The 18,473-nt window shown below is 43.4% G+C and overlaps 2 protein-coding genes across 5 annotated transcripts in view; one reads left to right on the plus strand and one right to left on the minus strand.

Annotated features, from left to right (window-relative positions):
* Window positions 1-2,593, plus strand: part of KIF24 (kinesin family member 24) — a 76,799-nt gene extending 74,206 nt beyond the window's left edge. For all 4 annotated transcript variants that reach the window (XM_058695094.1, XM_058695093.1, XM_058695090.1 and 1 more), the window contains one exon: window positions 528-2,593. In XM_058695094.1, the coding sequence (XP_058551077.1) occupies window positions 528-668 (141 nt within the window). In that variant the 3' untranslated portion in view covers window positions 669-2,593. The remainder of the gene's footprint in view (window positions 1-527) is intronic.
* UBAP1 (ubiquitin associated protein 1) overlaps window positions 2,456-18,473 on the minus strand; it is a 65,177-nt gene continuing 49,159 nt past the window's right edge. The window contains exons 4-7 of the mRNA XM_058695104.1: window positions 13,858-14,793; window positions 4,960-5,142; window positions 4,138-4,239; window positions 2,456-3,572 (exon numbers count right to left, since the gene is read on the minus strand). Coding sequence (XP_058551087.1) covers window positions 3,432-3,572; window positions 4,138-4,239; window positions 4,960-5,142; window positions 13,858-14,793 — 1,362 coding nt within the window. The 3' untranslated portion in view covers window positions 2,456-3,431. The remainder of the gene's footprint in view (window positions 3,573-4,137; window positions 4,240-4,959; window positions 5,143-13,857; window positions 14,794-18,473) is intronic.

The following is an 18,473-nucleotide window of genomic DNA, read 5'->3' on the forward strand; positions in this document are numbered from 1 at the left end:
CCTCTGTCCTGTAGAATACCTCTCATAGAAGTTTCTCAAATGCAGGGGTGCCTACCTGGCTCAGTCAGTGGAGCATGCAACTCTTGAGGTTGTGGGTTTGAGCCCCACATTGGGTAGAGATTACTTTAAAATAAAAACCTTTTTTAAAAATTCATTTTGAGAGAGTGCGCGCAAGCTTGAGCAGGGGAGGGGGTGGGGGGAGAAAAGAATCCCAAGCAGGCTCTGTGTTGTCAGCGCAAAGCCTGATGTGAAGCTCGAACCCACAAACTGTTGAGATCATGACCTGAGCTGAAGTCAGATGCATAATGGACCAGGTCACCCAGGTGCCCCTTAAAAATAAAATCTTAAAAAAAAGTTTCTCAAATGCAGAGAAATGAGCCTCACCCTGTGCCATAGTGACTCTCCTGCAGATTTTCCAGCTGAAGGATGGACCTGGGCTCTGAAAACTTGCAAGCGAAGGGACTAGAAAAGCAGATCCTGAGAGAAGGCTAGCAAAAGCTCCATTTGTCCTTTGTTTCCTTTCTCAGGATTTTGAAGATTTTGTGACCCAGCTGGATGAAATCATGGCTCTGAAATCCAAGTGCATCCAGAGTCTGAGGAGCCAGCTTCAGCTATATCTGGCCTGCCACAGGCCAGCCACCGCCCCTGAGAGAACAATGGTGTCTTAGAGTAAGACCCAGTATGAGGTGATGGCAGCTCAGGAGCCTGTGCTGAAGGGGCCTCTGCCAGGTCCTCCCTGCAGATACCAGACCCACTCCCTGATACTTCTCAGGCTACCCTTTCCCTAGCCACACATGGCCTTGACTGGGCCCCAGCTCCTCTCTCAGGACCAAGACTCTGTCCCTCAATTTCAAGCACAAGGCCATCTGTAAGGAAGGACAGAGCAGCCTAAAAAAAAACAATATGCCCCTCCCTTTTCTTTGGGGCTAGAAGAGAATTTGTCTTACTGACCTCTTGTCTGGAAACACACTTGGGTCTAATAACCTTGTAGATGTTTCTGAATTTAAGGCTCAGAAGATGAGGTCAGTGGTAATGTAAATGCCAAAGGCCACAAGCTGGAGAAGAAAACATGCTGAACTCAGGGGCTTTGTTAGATGAATTCTGTTCTTCAAGACTTAGCCAAAAACTAAAACACTGGTGGCTTGTAGTGGGGGCTCGGTGAGCTCTGCCCCATCAGCCCTTGGAGACTGGTTTGGGCTTTAGGTTGCATACGTGGGACAGGCTTTATACCCCCAGTTCCCCTCCCTTCCTGCAATCCAGACACAGAAGGGAGTGTTCATATTACTGCATTATTCTTTTCCCATCTCTGCCTTATGCTGGATGACTGGCCTATTATAAGCCCTAACAGCACCCATGCTCCTGTGGCAGGCAGTTCCTGGCTCCTGAGTCCTCACCTGTCACGCCCTCTCGTGGCAAAGTTGAAGGGGAGGATCTCAGGCAAGTCCATCTCCTAGTGTTAACTTTAACATGACCCTGACTGTCTACTACCTCAAGAGCCTGTGTTTAGTAGTATCTTGGCACAGAGTGCTCCAGTCAGTAGTCTTGAGAATCTGAAGCAGAATTTTTACACACCCCTTCATATGAGTCCTCCTTGCTATGTATCTTTTCATCAGGAAGAGGCTCAAGACAAAGACAAATACAAATACAAACTGGTCCATCACTTACTAGGGCCTCCTGGGTCAAACTTGAGATTCATGTGTCACAGCCTTGGCCCAGATGCCCACTATAATGTGTGAATCTTCAATTTCTTACAGGGAAAGGATACCTTTGTAAGGTTTTAAAAGGAAGGCTTAATTAAGAGGATAGAAGCATTTAACTGGCTTTCAACAACACTGCAGCCCTGCCGCCCTTTGCCTGATCTGAGCACTAGAGGGCGGCCTCTTTCCTGGCCAAAAGACTGCAGTCTCTCCTCACATGATCACTCAAAATACTAGACCCATTCCCAGCCATGAGCATAAGGTAGGGACTGCAGGATGGCATTAAGTATAAAGACCAGAAACTTCAGGGAGGAATCTAGTTCTCTCAGCTACAACAGCACCACTGAGAGCTGATGAAACAGTCTGAATCCAGTTCTGCCTGTGGCACACAGCACATAAACGCCTGATGCTTCTCACAGGAAAAGGTACTTCCTCGTTTCTGAGTGACTACACCACAGGCCCAGCCTGTCTCACCTCCACAGTCTTGCAGGAAGGCATATGTCCTTGTTCCAGAGACTGAGCTACATCAGGTTTGTAACAGATCCTCATCTGGGTCTGCCTCTGCAAACCAAAACCCAGGGCAGACTGCAGGGCCAGCTTCTGGGTACCAAAGGCCTACAGTGGGAAGAAAGTACTAAAAAGACAGAAAATAGTTAGCTCCTATTTCATGAGCAGCAAATCTAAGCAGGAATCTCTTCACCACCCACCCCAACCCCTCAGTAAAACAGCACTTGGCAATAAATTATCACAGCAGAACATACCTTTTAGAGTTTTATTAGTAGTTCTCTGAAGAATCAAAATAGTTAGCAAATTACTTTAGATTCAAGACGGTATATCCTTTGTATTTAGATCTTTAATGATGAACAACATAATACAAAACAAACGAAAGAGACTGATTTCTATGACTAGGTGTTACTCGTTGTGTCATCCTAGAGCAGGGGGCTGGAGGGAGAGGCTGTTCTCCAAGGAGAACTGAGGTGGAGTTAGTGCTGGGCTACTAAATTGCAGCCTATTTTTCCCCACTCGATGTGCTGGGAAGGGGCTGATGATTTCTTAAACCAACAACTGCTTCCAAGAGAAGGGAGCTCTAAAATCCTGGGTAGCAGAGGACTGTGGTCCAAACCAAGCCAAAAGAAACAGGCTGGGGCAGGGAAGCATGGTAACTGCCCGGCAGAAGAGGCAAACTCAGCGCCCCATGGGGAAAAGGGCATTTTTTTGCACCTCAGAGACATTGCAGAACCAGTGTAACACTAAGATTTTGTTGAAAGAAAAAAAAAAAAAAACCCTGGAAGAACCTTTCAATTGCACTCAACCTGGATCAGAGTTCAGTCCACCAGTGCAGGGGAGGGAAGCATCTAGCCCTAAAGCAGCAGAGTCTGGCCCTCCCACCCCTTCTTCCTGACTCCTTTTGGCAGCTGGGCCAGGTTTCGGCTGAGGACATACAGACCCCAGAAGGACCAGGGAAGTCTCTCTGGAGGGCCAAGGTGGGAAGGTCACTTCTCAAAATACAAATACATTTAATATGGAAGGAGCCAGAGCAGTTCTGGAGGCATTCACATGCCCAAATCTTCCCTACTTTCTCCCCAGCTCAGACTGGCAAGCACAGTCTCCACGCCTGACCTTCCACCCCCAAAAGAAAATCGGGAAGTGTGTCCCTTCTCCTTCCCCACACATGGGATCCTCAGGGCCTCCTGCGGGGGTGGTTCCATGGCAGGGCCTACGCAGCGCCTGGTCTCAGCTGGCTCCTGCCCGAGCCATGAGGTCTTCCAAAGCATTGTCCTGGTCATTGTTGTGTAGTAGCAGAACTTCCTTAATGTCTTTCAGTTCAAAGCCCATTTCCTTAAATTTGCTCATTAACTGAAGAAACTCCATCATCTAAAGGACAAAAGAGAAGAAAGATTGAAGAAAGGGGTCTGGCCACATAGTAGGGTAGAGGAATGTGTATGTAGGGGGCTGCTTGGGGGAGTCTGCATTTTTTGCCAGAGCCTCATGAGGTCCCCCAACAAGCACAAGGGGGCTGTAGAGGAAGCCAGGCAGACAGGCTGATGCCACAGCCTATCATCCTTCAGGAACTATGCCCAGTTCCAACTCCTGCTGTCTCATTTGCATCCCACTAACCAAAATCCACACTCAAGGCAGGATACTGAACCCAGGAAGCAGGCTGGGCAAAGTGACTAGCAATCTCCTCAGTCATCCAGAAGTATGGCTTTTTGCCCAGGTCATTTCCCCTTCCCTTCCCTGGGACTCTAGATAATCTTCAACCCAATACTTCAAGCCTCTAACAACCCCAACTATCCAAATGCTGTCTGGACACTTAAGAAATTATGTATTTTGACTACCTCTGCCTGCACTCACTAGTAGGGAAAGGTGATTCTTGGACAGGAGACACTACTTTGTCCCTCCTTTCCAGAGGGTTCCCTTGAGGCACAAAGGGTCCTACCTTTTCCTCTGAACACTGGTGCATTTCCAGAGCCTCTTCCACTAAAAGAGGGTCGAAGCCCTTCTCACAGAGCTGTCCATGTGCAAAGAGATAGTCGAGAATCTTAAAAAAAGAAAAAGGTTTGAGCACTTATCACCACTCTTGCCTGAGTTTCCCAAGAGTCTTAAGCCAGTAAGGGTGACGTCTGCTTCCCACCTGGCTATTAGATCCTGGATAGGACTTGAATTTGTATTGTGAACTGCATCCAACACAGTAGGACCTCGGTGACTATTTGCTGAAAAGACAGGCATACCCTTCTAAACATGAGTAGCCATTTTTCAAAGGAGTTCCTGTCACAGCTGACTCATATCTCCCAGAATGTCAACTCCACAGACTGGGCAGAATATACTAACAAATAGCCCAAATCACAAAATGCCAAGATTTAGGTCTCCAGTACCCCATTTTGGAACACTCTGGGCATCTATGACACGATAAACATTTCTGGGAGGAGACATCAGACCATATCTCAAGACTAGTGTGCCCTTTCAGGAGGGGCAGAGAACAGTCCAACGGCTCCAATGCACCCTTTCCTCTAGGCTTTTCTCTAGCGTAGGTCCCAGGGCAGCCCCCAAAGCAGAAGCACTACTGCTGAGGCTGCTACTTTCTCCAAAAATATTGCCCTGAGTCCCGCCAACTTACAGGAAAGGACGCTGGGGCTAGGAGTCTGATGGGGCTCTAGGATATAAGCAGGACATTACTCCAGCCCCAGAGGTCTAGGACCTCTCTCCAGGCTGACCACTCACCACCCACCCCACGCCAACCCCCAGCCAACCAACCACTCACCTGCTCAATATTCTCTCCTTTCTTCTTCATGGCTCTCAGGACACACTCATATGAGTAGCCCATGTTGACCACGGTCTCCACACACTGCCGCTCACTGGGGGACAGTGTCTGCAGTTCAGAATAGGCCTGGGGACAGCTGGGAGTGTTGGGCACTTGTGACATTGAGAAATTAGGAGGTGTGACCTGGTGGTGGAGAAACCAGAGGATCAGGCAGGAATAAAGACAACTGGGGCCCCAGAAGACATGTCCCCTAAGTAGCCCAGTCCAGGGGCTTGCTATTTCTGACACTTACCACATTCCCAAACAGTTGACCTGGTAGAAAGGGCCAGATTGCTGGCCAGACATCCTAAAGATGGGTAAGGGAGCACCAGATGAGGAAAAGAAAAGCTGGGAAGACACCTGCAATTGGATTGTCCTCTGCCCTCATCCCAGCTTGCAGAATAAGAAAATACCACAAGAGCTACATGCCCTTCTATGTTCAAATGCCTTGGGCTTGAATTGGAGAAATAAGTTCTGAGGCTGCCCATGGGACTGAGGGCAAGATGGCTGCTATGATTTCTCTCCAGGGCTCCATTATCCCTTTCACAGGTTGTGCTTCAGAGTCATAAAGGTTCATTCACCTCAGACACCCCTAACTCTGGGCTCTTTCCCAACAATGTCTCTATCCCTGCTTCTATCCCTGGGCTGGGCAGAGACTGCGAGTGCTGTTCCCCTGCATGGCCAGTTCAGTGGCTCAGAGCTTTGAGGGCACTCCACCTTTGCCCTGCACCACAAGCAACAAGGCTTCAATTCCCTGCTACAGCTGCCAATACTGAAGGACTATTAGCCACACCAGGCTGGGCCCTCAAAAAATGGAATGTGTACTCCAGGGCCCTGCTTCTACTGTCCTGCAGGCAGCCTGCTACATGCCCTAGGACTCTATTAACCTCAGTCGGATTGATGGGTAGAACTCTTTCTACCCCTTCTGATAATGACTCAGGCCCAAGGCATGAAGGCTGCTCACTCCCAGGCCTAAGGACCAAACCACAATGGAACACGGTCATAGTTTAGCCCAGCTCCCAAGAACCAGGGAAAGTATTTCAACAGAATTTTTACTTCCTTTGGGGGGAGGGAGGGTGTGCTTAAGAAGTAGGGAACTCAGCTCCCCGCCCCCCCCGCCCCATCCTAGAAAGACATTCAAAGTTAATAGCTATAACCAGATACTTTCCTCAAAGTCAGTTGGGAAAAGCCAAAACTATAGGCCTTAAAGCTCACTGTTTCCTCTTATCCATCTCACCCACAGCACACCCCTGGCAGCCTAGTCACAGGGCTCACTCATTGAGTTACAGGAGTCACAACAGGGCAGAGACTGGATCAAACCAGTCTGGTACTTCGCAGGTCCCAACAAATCTCTCTTCAGGGTCAGGGTCTAACTGGGCTTGAGAATACCAAAAGCCAAATATGATTAATCATACTGCTGGCACAGTACTTATCACATCACAGTATTGGTGTTTACAGGCCCTGCTCATCAATTGTTGAATAAATGGAGGTCTATTAGGATTTTTTTTTTTTTTTTTTTTTTTTTTTTTTGAGAGCAAGTGGGGTTGGAGCAGAAAGAAAGGAAGAAAGAGAATCTTAAAAAGGCTCCAAGCATGGAGCCTGATGCAGGGCTCAATCCCACAACCATGAGATCAAGACCTGAGCTGAAATCAAGTCAGATGCTTAGCCACCCAGGTGCTCTGGTCTATTAGGATTTCAAAGGGGGAATTTAACACAGCAAATTGACACTGATTCTCCCTCCCCAAAACCCACTACAATGATAATAAAACTATTAATCTTTAAGGTCAAAAAAAGAGGGAACAGCAGTGGACAATATATTTCAATGAAATATTAGAACATGGAATGCTAGCAGAAGCAGTGAAGTTATAAGTAAGTGGGAGAAAGAAGAGACAGTCCACCAGCCTTTCAAAACTCCTGAGAGGGGTTCAGCATTTGGAAGCACCAGGTACTGTTGTGATAAGGCAAGGACACAAAGTGAGTGATTAGAGCGATAAGACCCTCAGGGAAAACCTTCCCCACCTGACCCTCACCCTCTTCAGGGGGGCAGAAAGTTCAGTCTCTAGCACTAAAATATGGATACAAGGGATGGCATATGACAAAATGAGCTATAAGAACAAAGAGGGAATTTAAGTAAAAATCCTATACACCAGACTTCCCCAACCTTCCTTAACCCTCAAGCAGAATTCTCAGGTGAAACTGTAAGCCTCCAAAACCTTCACATGTTGACACTTTGCAGAGCCCCCCAGAGCCTACTAACCTTCAACCTACAGTGAAACTTAGTGATTGGCAAGTACACCCCAACACACACATTTCCCCCTCTGCTGATTTTTTTTTAAGTGCCTCGCTCTTAAATGTGAATACAAAGCCAGAGATCCCAAACCAAGAGAGAGAATAGACAAAGCACTTGGAATTTAAAGTATGGTAAAGTAAAATTTTATTTAAAAGATTGTGAGATTTTTAAAAAATGATTATAAGACAGTCAAAGATATATCCAGAAAGTAAAACATAAAGACAAATAGATAAGGGGCATCTGGCTGGCTCAGGCAGTAGTAGCACGTGACTCTTAATCTCTGGATCATGAGTTAGAGCACCACACTGGGTGTAAAGATTACTTAAAAAATAAAAACCTAAAAAGTCTCCTCTTTTAAAGAAAAAGAAAAGGACAGGAAACAAAAGGATAGCACATTAGAACAACAGTCAAGGAGGTCCAATATCCAGTTACAGGAATTCCAGAAAAAGAGAAAACAAAATATTAATAAAAAAAAAAAAATCTCAAACAACAGATGTTGGCGAGGATGCAGAGAAAGAGGAACCCTTCTGCACTGCTGGTGGGAATGCAAACTGGTGCAGCCACTCTGGAAAACAGTATGGAGGTTTCTCAAAAAAATTAACAGTAGAACTACCCTATGACCCAGCAATTGAACTATTTGGTATTTATCCAAAGGATACAAAAATGCTGGTTCGAAGGGGCACGGGCACCCCCATGTTTATAGCAGCACTATCGACAATAGCCAAAGTATGGACAGAGCCCAAATATCCATCGCCTGATGAATGGATAAAGAAGATGTGGTATATATATTCAATGGAATATTACGCAGTGATAAAAAGGAAATCTTACCATTTGCAACAACATGGATGGAACTAGAGCGTATTATGCTAACCAAAATAAGTCAGAGAAAGACAAATATCATGTGATTTCACTCATGTGGAATTTAAGAAATGAAACAGATGAACATAGGGGAAGGGAAACAAAAATAAGACAAAAACAGAGAGGGAAACAAACCATAAGGGACTCTTAAATACAGAGAACAAACTGAGGGTTGCTGGTGGGGTGTTGGGTATGGGGATGGGCTTAGATGCGCGGTGGGCATTAAGGAGGGTACTTGTTGGGATAAGCACTGGGTGTTATACAAAAGTGATGAATCATTAGATTCTATTCCTGAAATCATTATTACACTATATCTTAACTAATTTGGATTTAAATTTTTTTTTAAATCTCAGATTTTTTAAAAACTGAGCTGAGCCTTATGAAAGGATCTAGGAGGGCCTAGTAGCACAATAAATGAACAAGGCACAGCACACCATGAGTAAACTTCAAATCTCCAGAAATGAAGATCCCAAAATCTATTTGAGCAGGTGGTGGTTGGAAGAACACAGAGAAGCACAGGAATGCTAGAAAGCAGTGGAGCTTATACTTCAATAAAGTTTCTTTAAAAAGAGAAGGAACAATGTCTTGAAAATTCTTAAAGGGAAACAATCTTCAACTAAGAAATCTAAATCCATCCAAACTATCATTAGCACATAAGGTTAAAATTAAGACATTTCTGGACACTCAAGGACTCAAAACTGATAGGTTACCCAGTATGTTTGGATGTGTCAGAATGAGAAAATTATCATTGGGTCTCTGATCGCTCTCTTGGAGCATTTGGACAAAACTGGAAACAAATACAAAGAAACTATGCAGAGGAGCACCTGGCTGGCTCTGTCCATAGTGCATGTGACTCAATCTTGGGGTTGTGAGTTCGAGCCCCATGTTGGGGGCAGAGAATATTTAAAAAAAAAAAATCTTCAAAAAATTTTTGTGACTTTTTTTTTTTTTAAAGTATCCTCTACCCCCAACATGGGCTTGAACTCACAACCCTGAGATCGAGTCACATGCTCTACCAACTGAGCAAGCCAGGTGCCCCAAACTGCAAATTTTTTAAATGGAGTAATTTATGAGAAAAAACTGCAAAATTAAAAAAATATATATATCACAATACAGTATCTGAATTTGACAATAAATATTTACCCAATCATAATAATGTGAACAGCACCATTAATTTACCAAGTTTTGTGATATAATTATGATGGAAGCTATAGGAAGAAGGTAGAGGAGCTACTATAAAAGCTAAATCCTCAACTATAACAAAGTATAAAACTGTCTAAAATTGATAAATTTAGGGGGCACCTGGGTGGCTCAGTCAGTTGAGGGTCCAAATTTGGCTCAGGCCATGATCTCGTGGTTCATGAGTTTGAGCCCCACATCAGACTCGCTGCTGTCAGCACAGAGCTGGCTTCAGATCCTCTGTCCCTCTCTCTGCCCCTCCCCCACTTGTGCTCTCTCAAAAATAAACATCTAAAAAGAAAGAGTAAAATAAAATTAATTTAGAAAAAGCAACATAAGCACTTTATTTAGAAATACATAGATAAATCCCAGCAGAAATAGCTTAAAGAGTCCAAAGTGCCTAACTAAAGGAAGCAAAACTGGAGCTGGGGAGTGGTGAGTCAGGGAGCTACTGTTTTTCAATATGACTTGATTGGGGTGCCTGGCTGGCTCAATCAGTAGAGCATGTGACTCATGACTCTAAGGTCATGAGCCTTACATTGGGTGCAGAGATAAATAGGTAATTTAAAATAAATAGGGGCCCCTGGGTGGCTCAGTCGGTTAAAGCATCCAACTCTTGATTTCTGCTCAGGTCATGATCTCACAATTCATGAGATCGAGCCCCACATCAGGCTCCCCACTGACAGCATAGAGCATGCTTGGGATTCTCACTCTCTCCCTCTCTCTCTGCCCCTCTCTGGCTCACTCATGCACACACATGCACTCTCTCTTTTTCAAAATAAACAAACTTAAAAAAAAAAAACTAGAGGGGCACTTGGGTGGCTCAGTTGATTAAGCATCCAACTCAGGTCATGATCTCGCAGTTTATGAGTTCAAGTGCCACATAGAGCTCTGTGCTGACAGCTCAGAGCCTGGAGCCTGCTTCACATTCTATGTCTCCCTTTCTGTCTCTGCCCCTCCCCGACTCATGCTCTCTGTCTCTCTCTTTCTCCCCCTCAAAAATAAAACATTAAAAAAAATTTAGGGGCGCATGGCTGGCTCAATCAGTTGGGTGTCCAACTTTGGCTCAGGTCATGATCTCACAATTTGTGGGTTCGAGCCCCGCATCAGGCTCTGTGCTGACAGCTTAGAGCCTGAAACCTGCTTCGGATTCTGTGTCTCCCTCACTCTCTGTCCCTCCCCCACTCATGCTCGTTTGCTCTCTCTCAAAAACAAAGATTAAAAAAAAATTTTTTTTTTAATTTTCATTTAAAAAAATCTAGAGATACAGGGGCACCTGGGTGACTCAGTTGGTTAAATGGCCAACTTCAGCTCAGGTCATGATCTCACGGTTTAGGAGTTCGAGCCCCACGTTGGGCTCTGCGCTGACAGCTCAGAGCCTGAAGACTGCTTCGGATTCTGTGTCTACCTCTGACCCATTCCCACTCATGTGTTCTTTCTCTCTCTCTGTCTCTCTGTCTCTTCCCCCCTCCTCAAAAATAAACATTAAAAAAAATATCTAGAGACAACAGAAGGATTTGTAAGTATTAAAGCAATGGCAACAGAAGAAATGATAAACAGATGTGAACACATAAAAGTTAAGAGAGTATATGTCAAAAAAATTTTTAAATACACTTTTGGAGGGCACCTGGGTGGCTCAGTCAGTTAAGCATCTGACTCTTGCTTTTGGCTCAGATCATGATCTCACAGTTCTCTCTCCCCTCTATCTCCACCCCTGCACATACACATACACACTCTCCTGCACATACACACTCTCTCTCAAATAAATATGTATTTTTTAAATAATAAAATACACTTCCAAAGCAAACTGGCACTACTAATGCTTACTGGCCAAATTAGTAAATTCAGAAGTATAAGGAAAAGGCAAAGTATTTTGCTGAATCAACTGTGTAAGAGTAAGAAATGTATCCATACCCAGAGAAAGAGAACCCCAATGGCAGAGTGATACTAACCAGTGAGCAGAGCCAGGTCCACAAAAGGCTGACATAGAGTAAGAAAAGCATGGCTAGGGCTAGGTCAGGCAGTTCTATGCTGGTCTCAGAAGAAGGGCGCATTACAAGATTATTCTTCTAAAGCTAATCCATAGACTTCTCAACTTCTAAGATTAGTTTATATAAACACTAAAACATGGAATCAGAATCTGAAAAGTGAGACCCAAACATCAGGCCTAAAATAGCCAACAAGAACTAAATTCCAAGAACACTTCCCTGAGTTCCTATATAAACAGTGTATACAGGCCAGTTAACTCCTTTACTCCCCTCCCCCATCCTCAAGTCACTAACTATCCTGAAGAGAAGTGCTTTGTTCTCACCATGGGCCTCAAAAACTCACACTAAGATCAAGGGCCAGGATGGAAATCAGGCTTTGCTTCTTGGGGATAAGGGCCATGACTTCCTTAGAAAAACACCAGAACTTCAGTTCTGTTTATTTGCCCCTTGAAGGCAGAAAATCCCAAACCAGCAAGAAGCAGGTCCCCTTCCCACCCTGAAATGGATGGGCCCAAAAGAAACTCCACAATCAGGTGGGTCAGAGAATGACAGGCGTTCTGGTCTGAGAACCATTTAGTTTATCAGCTTTGGTCTCTAAATGGTCACTGTAATTTTAAGGGGGGTTGGGGGTGGGGGACTTGAGGCTGAGGATCCCTAATCTTTCCCAGAGTGCTTTTAATTTCTCCACAGCATACATTGAATCCTGACCAGGGCCCAAAACCGGACCAGGAGGAATTAGGATGAAGTCCATTCCTAGGATATAACACTAGAGTGTCATGCACTATCAAGTTTATCTGGGACAGGGGGTGCCTGGCAGGCTGTCAGTGGAGCATGTGACTCTTGATCTCGGGGTTGTTGGTTTGAGCCCCACGTTGAGTACAGAGAATTACTTAAAAAATAAAATCTTAAAAAAAAGTTTATCTGGGACAAGGTCTATGGAAGTTTATAAACAAAAGTGAGTTCTATGACAGTGGGAGCACTCACAGAGACAGTCATTTACCAAGAATGCCACTGCTGGGACTTTAGGTACTTACTGTAAAGTATCCCAAGGCTCATCTTTCTACCAGCTAATACCAGGCTTATTATGGTCTCTGACAGATATTCCACTAATATAATCAGGCTCCTCTCTGGCTCTAAATAAATAGTCTCTTGATATGTTGTCATTTAAAAAATCTGTGAGCTGGTATAGCCAAAAGTTCTTGGACTTCTAGGATTTCTATTCTAGAACGCAATGTATTATTCTGTGCTGCTTGAAACCACATCAAAAGCCTACCCTTTATGACAAAGGACTTACAACTTTTTTGAATATGACAAAATCAGATTTTCAGTGTAATACAAGTTGCAACTTTTATCATTAATCCATCTTTCAACATTAATCTGAATTCCAACCTTCCCTTCTCCCTCCCTTTGTAGGGATTCTTACTAGTGAGCAAAAAAAAGGGGATTACAGGATTTAAATCTGAAGGTTTTGGGGGCACCTGAGTGGCTTAGTCGAGCATCTGACCCGACTTCAGCTCAGGTCATGATTCCAGGGTTGTAGGATAGAACCCCAAGTATGGCTCCACACTGAGTATGGAGCCTGCTTAAGATTTTCTTTCTCTTTCTCTTTCTCTTTCTCTTTCTCTTTCTCTCTCTCTCTCTCTATCACTCTCTCTCTCTCTCTCCCCTCCCTCCCCCCCTTTCTCTGCCCCTCTCCCCAACTCATGCTCTCTCTCTCTCTAATAAAAAAATAAATAAAATCTGCAGGTTTAAAAGTGACAAATTTCTACCTTTTGCTCAGACTTCTGATTCAAATTATCTCCCAGTTACTAAGGCACCACGCAGTCTGCAGAACCATAACCAAGTTAGGTAAATTATAGTACACACAAGAACCAACCTTCTGGGCAGAATGAGAAGGAAAGAGGAAAGCAGGGACAAGATACAATGAGGAGTACCAAGCAACCTTCAAAAAAATGAATAAAGTAGGAAAAAGTAAATAAAAAGTTACAAAGAAAGAAAGCCTTTTTAAAAAAAGGCAGCAGAGAAAGAAACAAAGTAATCAGAAAAACACCATTCATGCATGATATACATTATCTTTTTGAAGGAAAGACCAAAAAGATGCAGGTAGGAACAAGCGAACGTTAACCAGGCAAGCTCCTGGTTACTAACACTCCTTTGACCTCAGGAAACTAACCAGAACATACATAAGCAAAGTCCATACAGCCACGTCCCATCTTATCCTAAACCTTAAAAAGAAGATTGTGAGGTGACAACTGTTAGGTAGAATTTAGAAATCTTTGGGGACTCCTGGGTGGCTCAGTCAGTTGAGCGTCTGACTTCAGCTCAGGTCGTGATTTCGCGATGAGTTTGAGCCTCACATCAGGCTCTCTGCTGTCAGTGCAGAACCCACTTCTGATCCCGTGTCTCCCTCTCTCTGCCCCTCCCCCACTCATGCTGTCTCTCCTTCTCTCTCAAAAATAAACATAAAATAAAAAAGAACTTAGAAATCTTTGGAGCTCTAATTCGGAGGGAATTTTTTCCCCAAGAGGGATTTAAAAGGCTTACCGTGGGACCTGTATTTGGAGGTGATGATTCTTCTGTGCACACAGACAAGACAGAGAGGGAAGGCATCTGGGAGATCAGATCTGAGGGAGTCAGGGTTGGCACCTCTGTGCCACTGTCTAAGTTCAAAGCTGAAAGCCCAAGAGTATGATGCCCATTGAGCTCACTGGCACTGCTTTGGGTGGAAGGCTTTAGGGAATTCCGGAAGGTGCCATTGCGGAGGCAGGATGTGCTATGGAAAGTGCTTGCCAGCTTGGCTGTCTTCTGATTGCTATCATCAGAGTCAAGTTTGGGAAAGGATAGGGATTTGATATTGCTTACTGCAGGAATGGGGGGGAGGGACACTTTGGAAGACAGCGACATCTTTTCACAGTTGCCCAACTGTGGTAAGGTTATAAAGCCATTGGGTTTGTGAAGAGGCTTGATATCTAGGGTTGCCCGCTCCAGGGATGCCAGGACCTCCTCATCCTGTAACACAGACCCAGAGCCTCCTCTGGGCAAGTTACTGTCCAATAACTGAGCCATAATCGGTCCAGTGGTTCCTACCAGAATGTTTCTCAGCTCTTCCTTCTCATCAATAGTTTTTAACTCCAGATTATCAAATGGGTCTTCTTCACACTCAAAGTCAGCAGGATTGAAATCTGCCTTTGTGTGGGGTGGGCTGAGAACTTTCTGTTTCGTGGCACTGCTGCTGACCCGAGTCGGGGTGAGGATGCTGTTGTGCTGTAAGCTGGCAAGGATGGGGTTAATAGGAGGTGGCATTGTGGCTGTACTGTGAGTCTTGGAGAAGCTCATTTTGCTGTCGCCCTCTGGGCCACTCTTAGAATTCACTTTAGTTTCTACTTCCTCAGCCTTACGCTCTGCTTCCCGCTGGGCTTCTTGGATTTTCTTAATATCTTCAGCCCACTCAATAGTTTTCTTTTCCAAGGAGAAGTCATACTGCAAAGATATAGCACAGAAAGGAGGTGTGAACCCAGGTGACTGCCCTTCCAACTCAATTCCTCCAGAGAATTCACTTCTTCCTCACACCAGCAAAAGAGATCCATTCTAGGCAGCATATAAGGTGTATGGAACCATCCCCAGTCAGGAAAACTAAGGCTTCCTAATCTCCTTATGTGGTTTAATCAAACTACACTCCTAGATTACATCTAGAAAAGAACTAGAGTTCCCACCACCTCTAATCCTATATAACAGGCCAAAGGTACCCTGCCAAGTACTCCCCGCCTTCCTTCTCTCCCCTCAGATCATTTTCCTTTCTAGAATTCTTCATTGGTGGCCTAGGCAGAGCTCAGTGGCCACCTCTAAAGCTTTCCTGATGGCCTGTTCCTTCCTCTGAACTCTTACATAGCATCTGTCTCTATCGTGTGACACCAAGCACAAGTGACCGCACGTAGATTTAATCTTTAATTTTTTCCTAAACATTGTCCCCAACAATATCACAAACCTCTGGTGGGCAGCTACTGGGCTTTAGACCCTCTTGGAGTCTGTTATCTAGCACAATGCCCTAGATAAATCCTGCTCAATAATAACAGCCCCTAACATTTAAAAAGCACTTACCAGGTACCATGCAAGATTCTACGCACTTTGTATGTATTAACTCTGGATCTTTTAAACAACCCTTTAAAGTACCTACCTAAAAGTAGGTATTATTGTTACCCTCACTTTACAAGAGCTTGCCCAACGTCATAAAGCTGGTAAGTGGTAAAGCCTGGATGTGAATCCAGGCAATTGACTACAGATTCTATGTTCTTAAACCACTACCTATTAAGTTATAATGAACAGATTGTACTCTAAATACAGGAAAACTTCTTAATAAGAAATCTAGAAATATTCATATCAGGATTTTACAGTGCAAACTGCATAACGATTCACTTCATGGATGGTTCCTTAACAGTACCTTCGAGTATATCTCAATTTACAAGAACTTCCATTTGCATACTTGGAAAAAAAATATGATTACATAAAACAAAATTCACCTTGGACAGGAGAAAACAAAACTTTCGGTGTTGACTCTAAAGCCTCAGAACTAAACAACGTCTGTGTGCACATTCAAGGCTTCAGAGATTAAAAAAAAAAAAAGGTTGGGGGGGAAGGGCGGCATGGAGAGGAAGGGGCCTATATGCTCAGACCAGAGTTTTAGAGTACAAGAAACACAATAAAGTGTCTCTGGTCATCCCCAAGTCTTTCAGTTCAAACAACACAAGAGAAGCCTGGAAATGCACATGTCAAGAAGTTTGTTTATACTCCTGGGCACCTGGCTGGCTCAGTCAGTGAAGCATGTGACTCTTGATCTCAACCCCCATGTTGGGTATAGAGGTTACTTTAAAAAATTTTTTTCTCTTAAATCTTAAAAAAAGAAACAAAAAGGAAAGGAAAGGAAAGGAAAGGAAAGGAAAGGAAAGGAAAGGAAAGGAAAGGAAAAGAAGGAAGGAAGGAAGGAAGAAAAAGAAAGAAAGAAAGAAAGAAAGAGAGAGAGAGAGAGAGAGAGAGAGAGAGAAAGAAAGAAAGAAAGAAAGAAAGAAAGAAAGAAAGAAAGAAAGAAAGAAAGAGGGAGGGAGAGAGAGAGAGAGAAAGAAAGAAAGAAAGAAAGAAAGAAAGAAAGAAAGAAAGAAAGAAAGAAAGAAAGAAAGAAAGAAAGAGAAAGAAAGAAAGAAAGAAAGAAAGAAAGAAAGAAAGAAAGAAAGAAAGAAAGAAAGAAAGAAAAAGAAAGAAAGAAAGTAAGTTCATTTACATCCCTAAGCCAGCTGCTGAGCCCCAGAAAGGCACCTTGTGATCATGGTACTGCCTTTCTACCACTAACGGTAGTGAAAAAACAGCACTGGGCAAAGACTGCTGCTTCTAACTGTGGAGTAAATCCAATTTTGCACCTGGCTTCTTCCACCAAATACGGCCTGTAACCAACTTCCCACCGCCTGTAAACACGGGTCCCTAAAATTTTACTCTCAAGAACTGGAAATTTATCTCCTTTTTTTGTAAAACCTTTATTGACTTTCATTTTTTAATTACCATAGTAAATACAGAATACTTGGAACACAGGAAAAACAGGAGAAACATTACAGTGAAAAATTGTGATTTGAGTGTACAAATAAATAATAACAGCATCAAATATTTATGGAGTATCAGAAACCAGAATATGCATTATAAATGCATTATCTTATTTAATCCTCATAACAACCTTAAATGCTAATTATCCCCATTTTACAAATAAGGAAATGGAAGCTTGAAAGTGTAAGAAATCTGTACAAGATTACACAGCTATTACATGGCAATTCCAGCTTATGAATGAGTGATACCAAATTCTGCTCTAAATCGAAACACTGACAGCCATTCCCCACTACTGTGACCACCACCAATATGATATTCAGTGAAAGCTTTCTAGACCCAGGGTGCATGGATTATTTATATATGTTTTACTAGATCACTTTGGTGAATGTTTAACTGAAAAATTGAGTTTGTACTGTCATGTATGGGCAAATATGACAAAGTTACAGGAAGCGTCAAGGTATCTATCTGTCTAGGACTCTAGGTCTGACTCTTCTCTGAATAGGAAGGAGACCAGTACCAATACCACAACCAAATCCCCCATGGAGACCCAGAGTGTCAAAGTTTAAGGGTACTGTGTACAATTACAGAACAAAAATATTTCAACTGTCCCACACAAGAATGGAGCTCATATCTCCTCTTTTGTTATTAGTGGGTGCTATGAATATAGTGAGCACAGCATCATGCACTTATTAATGCTTTATGCTGATCAAATAGAAAATTCCCAGCAATGCCTAAAATAGCAGCAATTTGGGATTCAAAACAATTTTTCTGGATGAATCAATGAAGCAGTGAATAATATGAGAACTATTAAAAGAAAATGGAGATGTTTTTTAACACTATTGTTAACAGTATCCTGCACACATAGAGGTATTTACTAATACTTGCTATCGCCAATAAAAAAGTCACCAGGTAGGGCACCTGGGTGGCTCAGTCAGATAAGCGTCCAACTCTTGGTTTCTGCTCAGGTCATGATCTCACAGTTTATGGGTTCAAGCCCCCACATCGGGCTCTGGTGCTGACAGTGCAGAGCCTGCTTGGAATTCTCTCCCTCTCTCTCTGCCTCTCCCCAAGTCGTGCTCACGTGCGTTCTCTCTCTCTCTCAAAATAAATAAATAAGCATTTTTTTAAAAAAGTCACCAGGCAAAGAAAACAATGTAAAACTTTATATGGGATATCTGTGTCTCTTCTGGCTCAATAAATTCTCCATACACAATAGGGATAGCAATTCAGTATTTGAAAATATGTAAGATATTAAATATCATTAGTAATTAAGGAAACACACATCAAAACCACAATAAGAGACCCACTGTAAACTCCAAGGATGTATATAACCAAAAAGATAGATTAGAAGAGTTGGCAAGGATGTGGATAAACTGAAACCCTCACGCACTGTGGATAGATTGTAAAATGGTGCAGCCACTCGGGAAAATAGTCTAGTGGTTCCCCAAAAGGTCAAACGTAGTTACCATATGACAAACCAGCAATTCCACTATACACCCAAGAAAATTGAAAGAATATGTCCACACAAAAACCTATATACAAACGTTCATGCCACCATTATTCATAATAAACAA

This window comes from Neofelis nebulosa, chromosome 12 (genome assembly GCF_028018385.1).
Source record: "Neofelis nebulosa isolate mNeoNeb1 chromosome 12, mNeoNeb1.pri, whole genome shotgun sequence".
In the NCBI taxonomy this organism is placed as follows: Eukaryota; Metazoa; Chordata; class Mammalia; order Carnivora; family Felidae; genus Neofelis; species Neofelis nebulosa.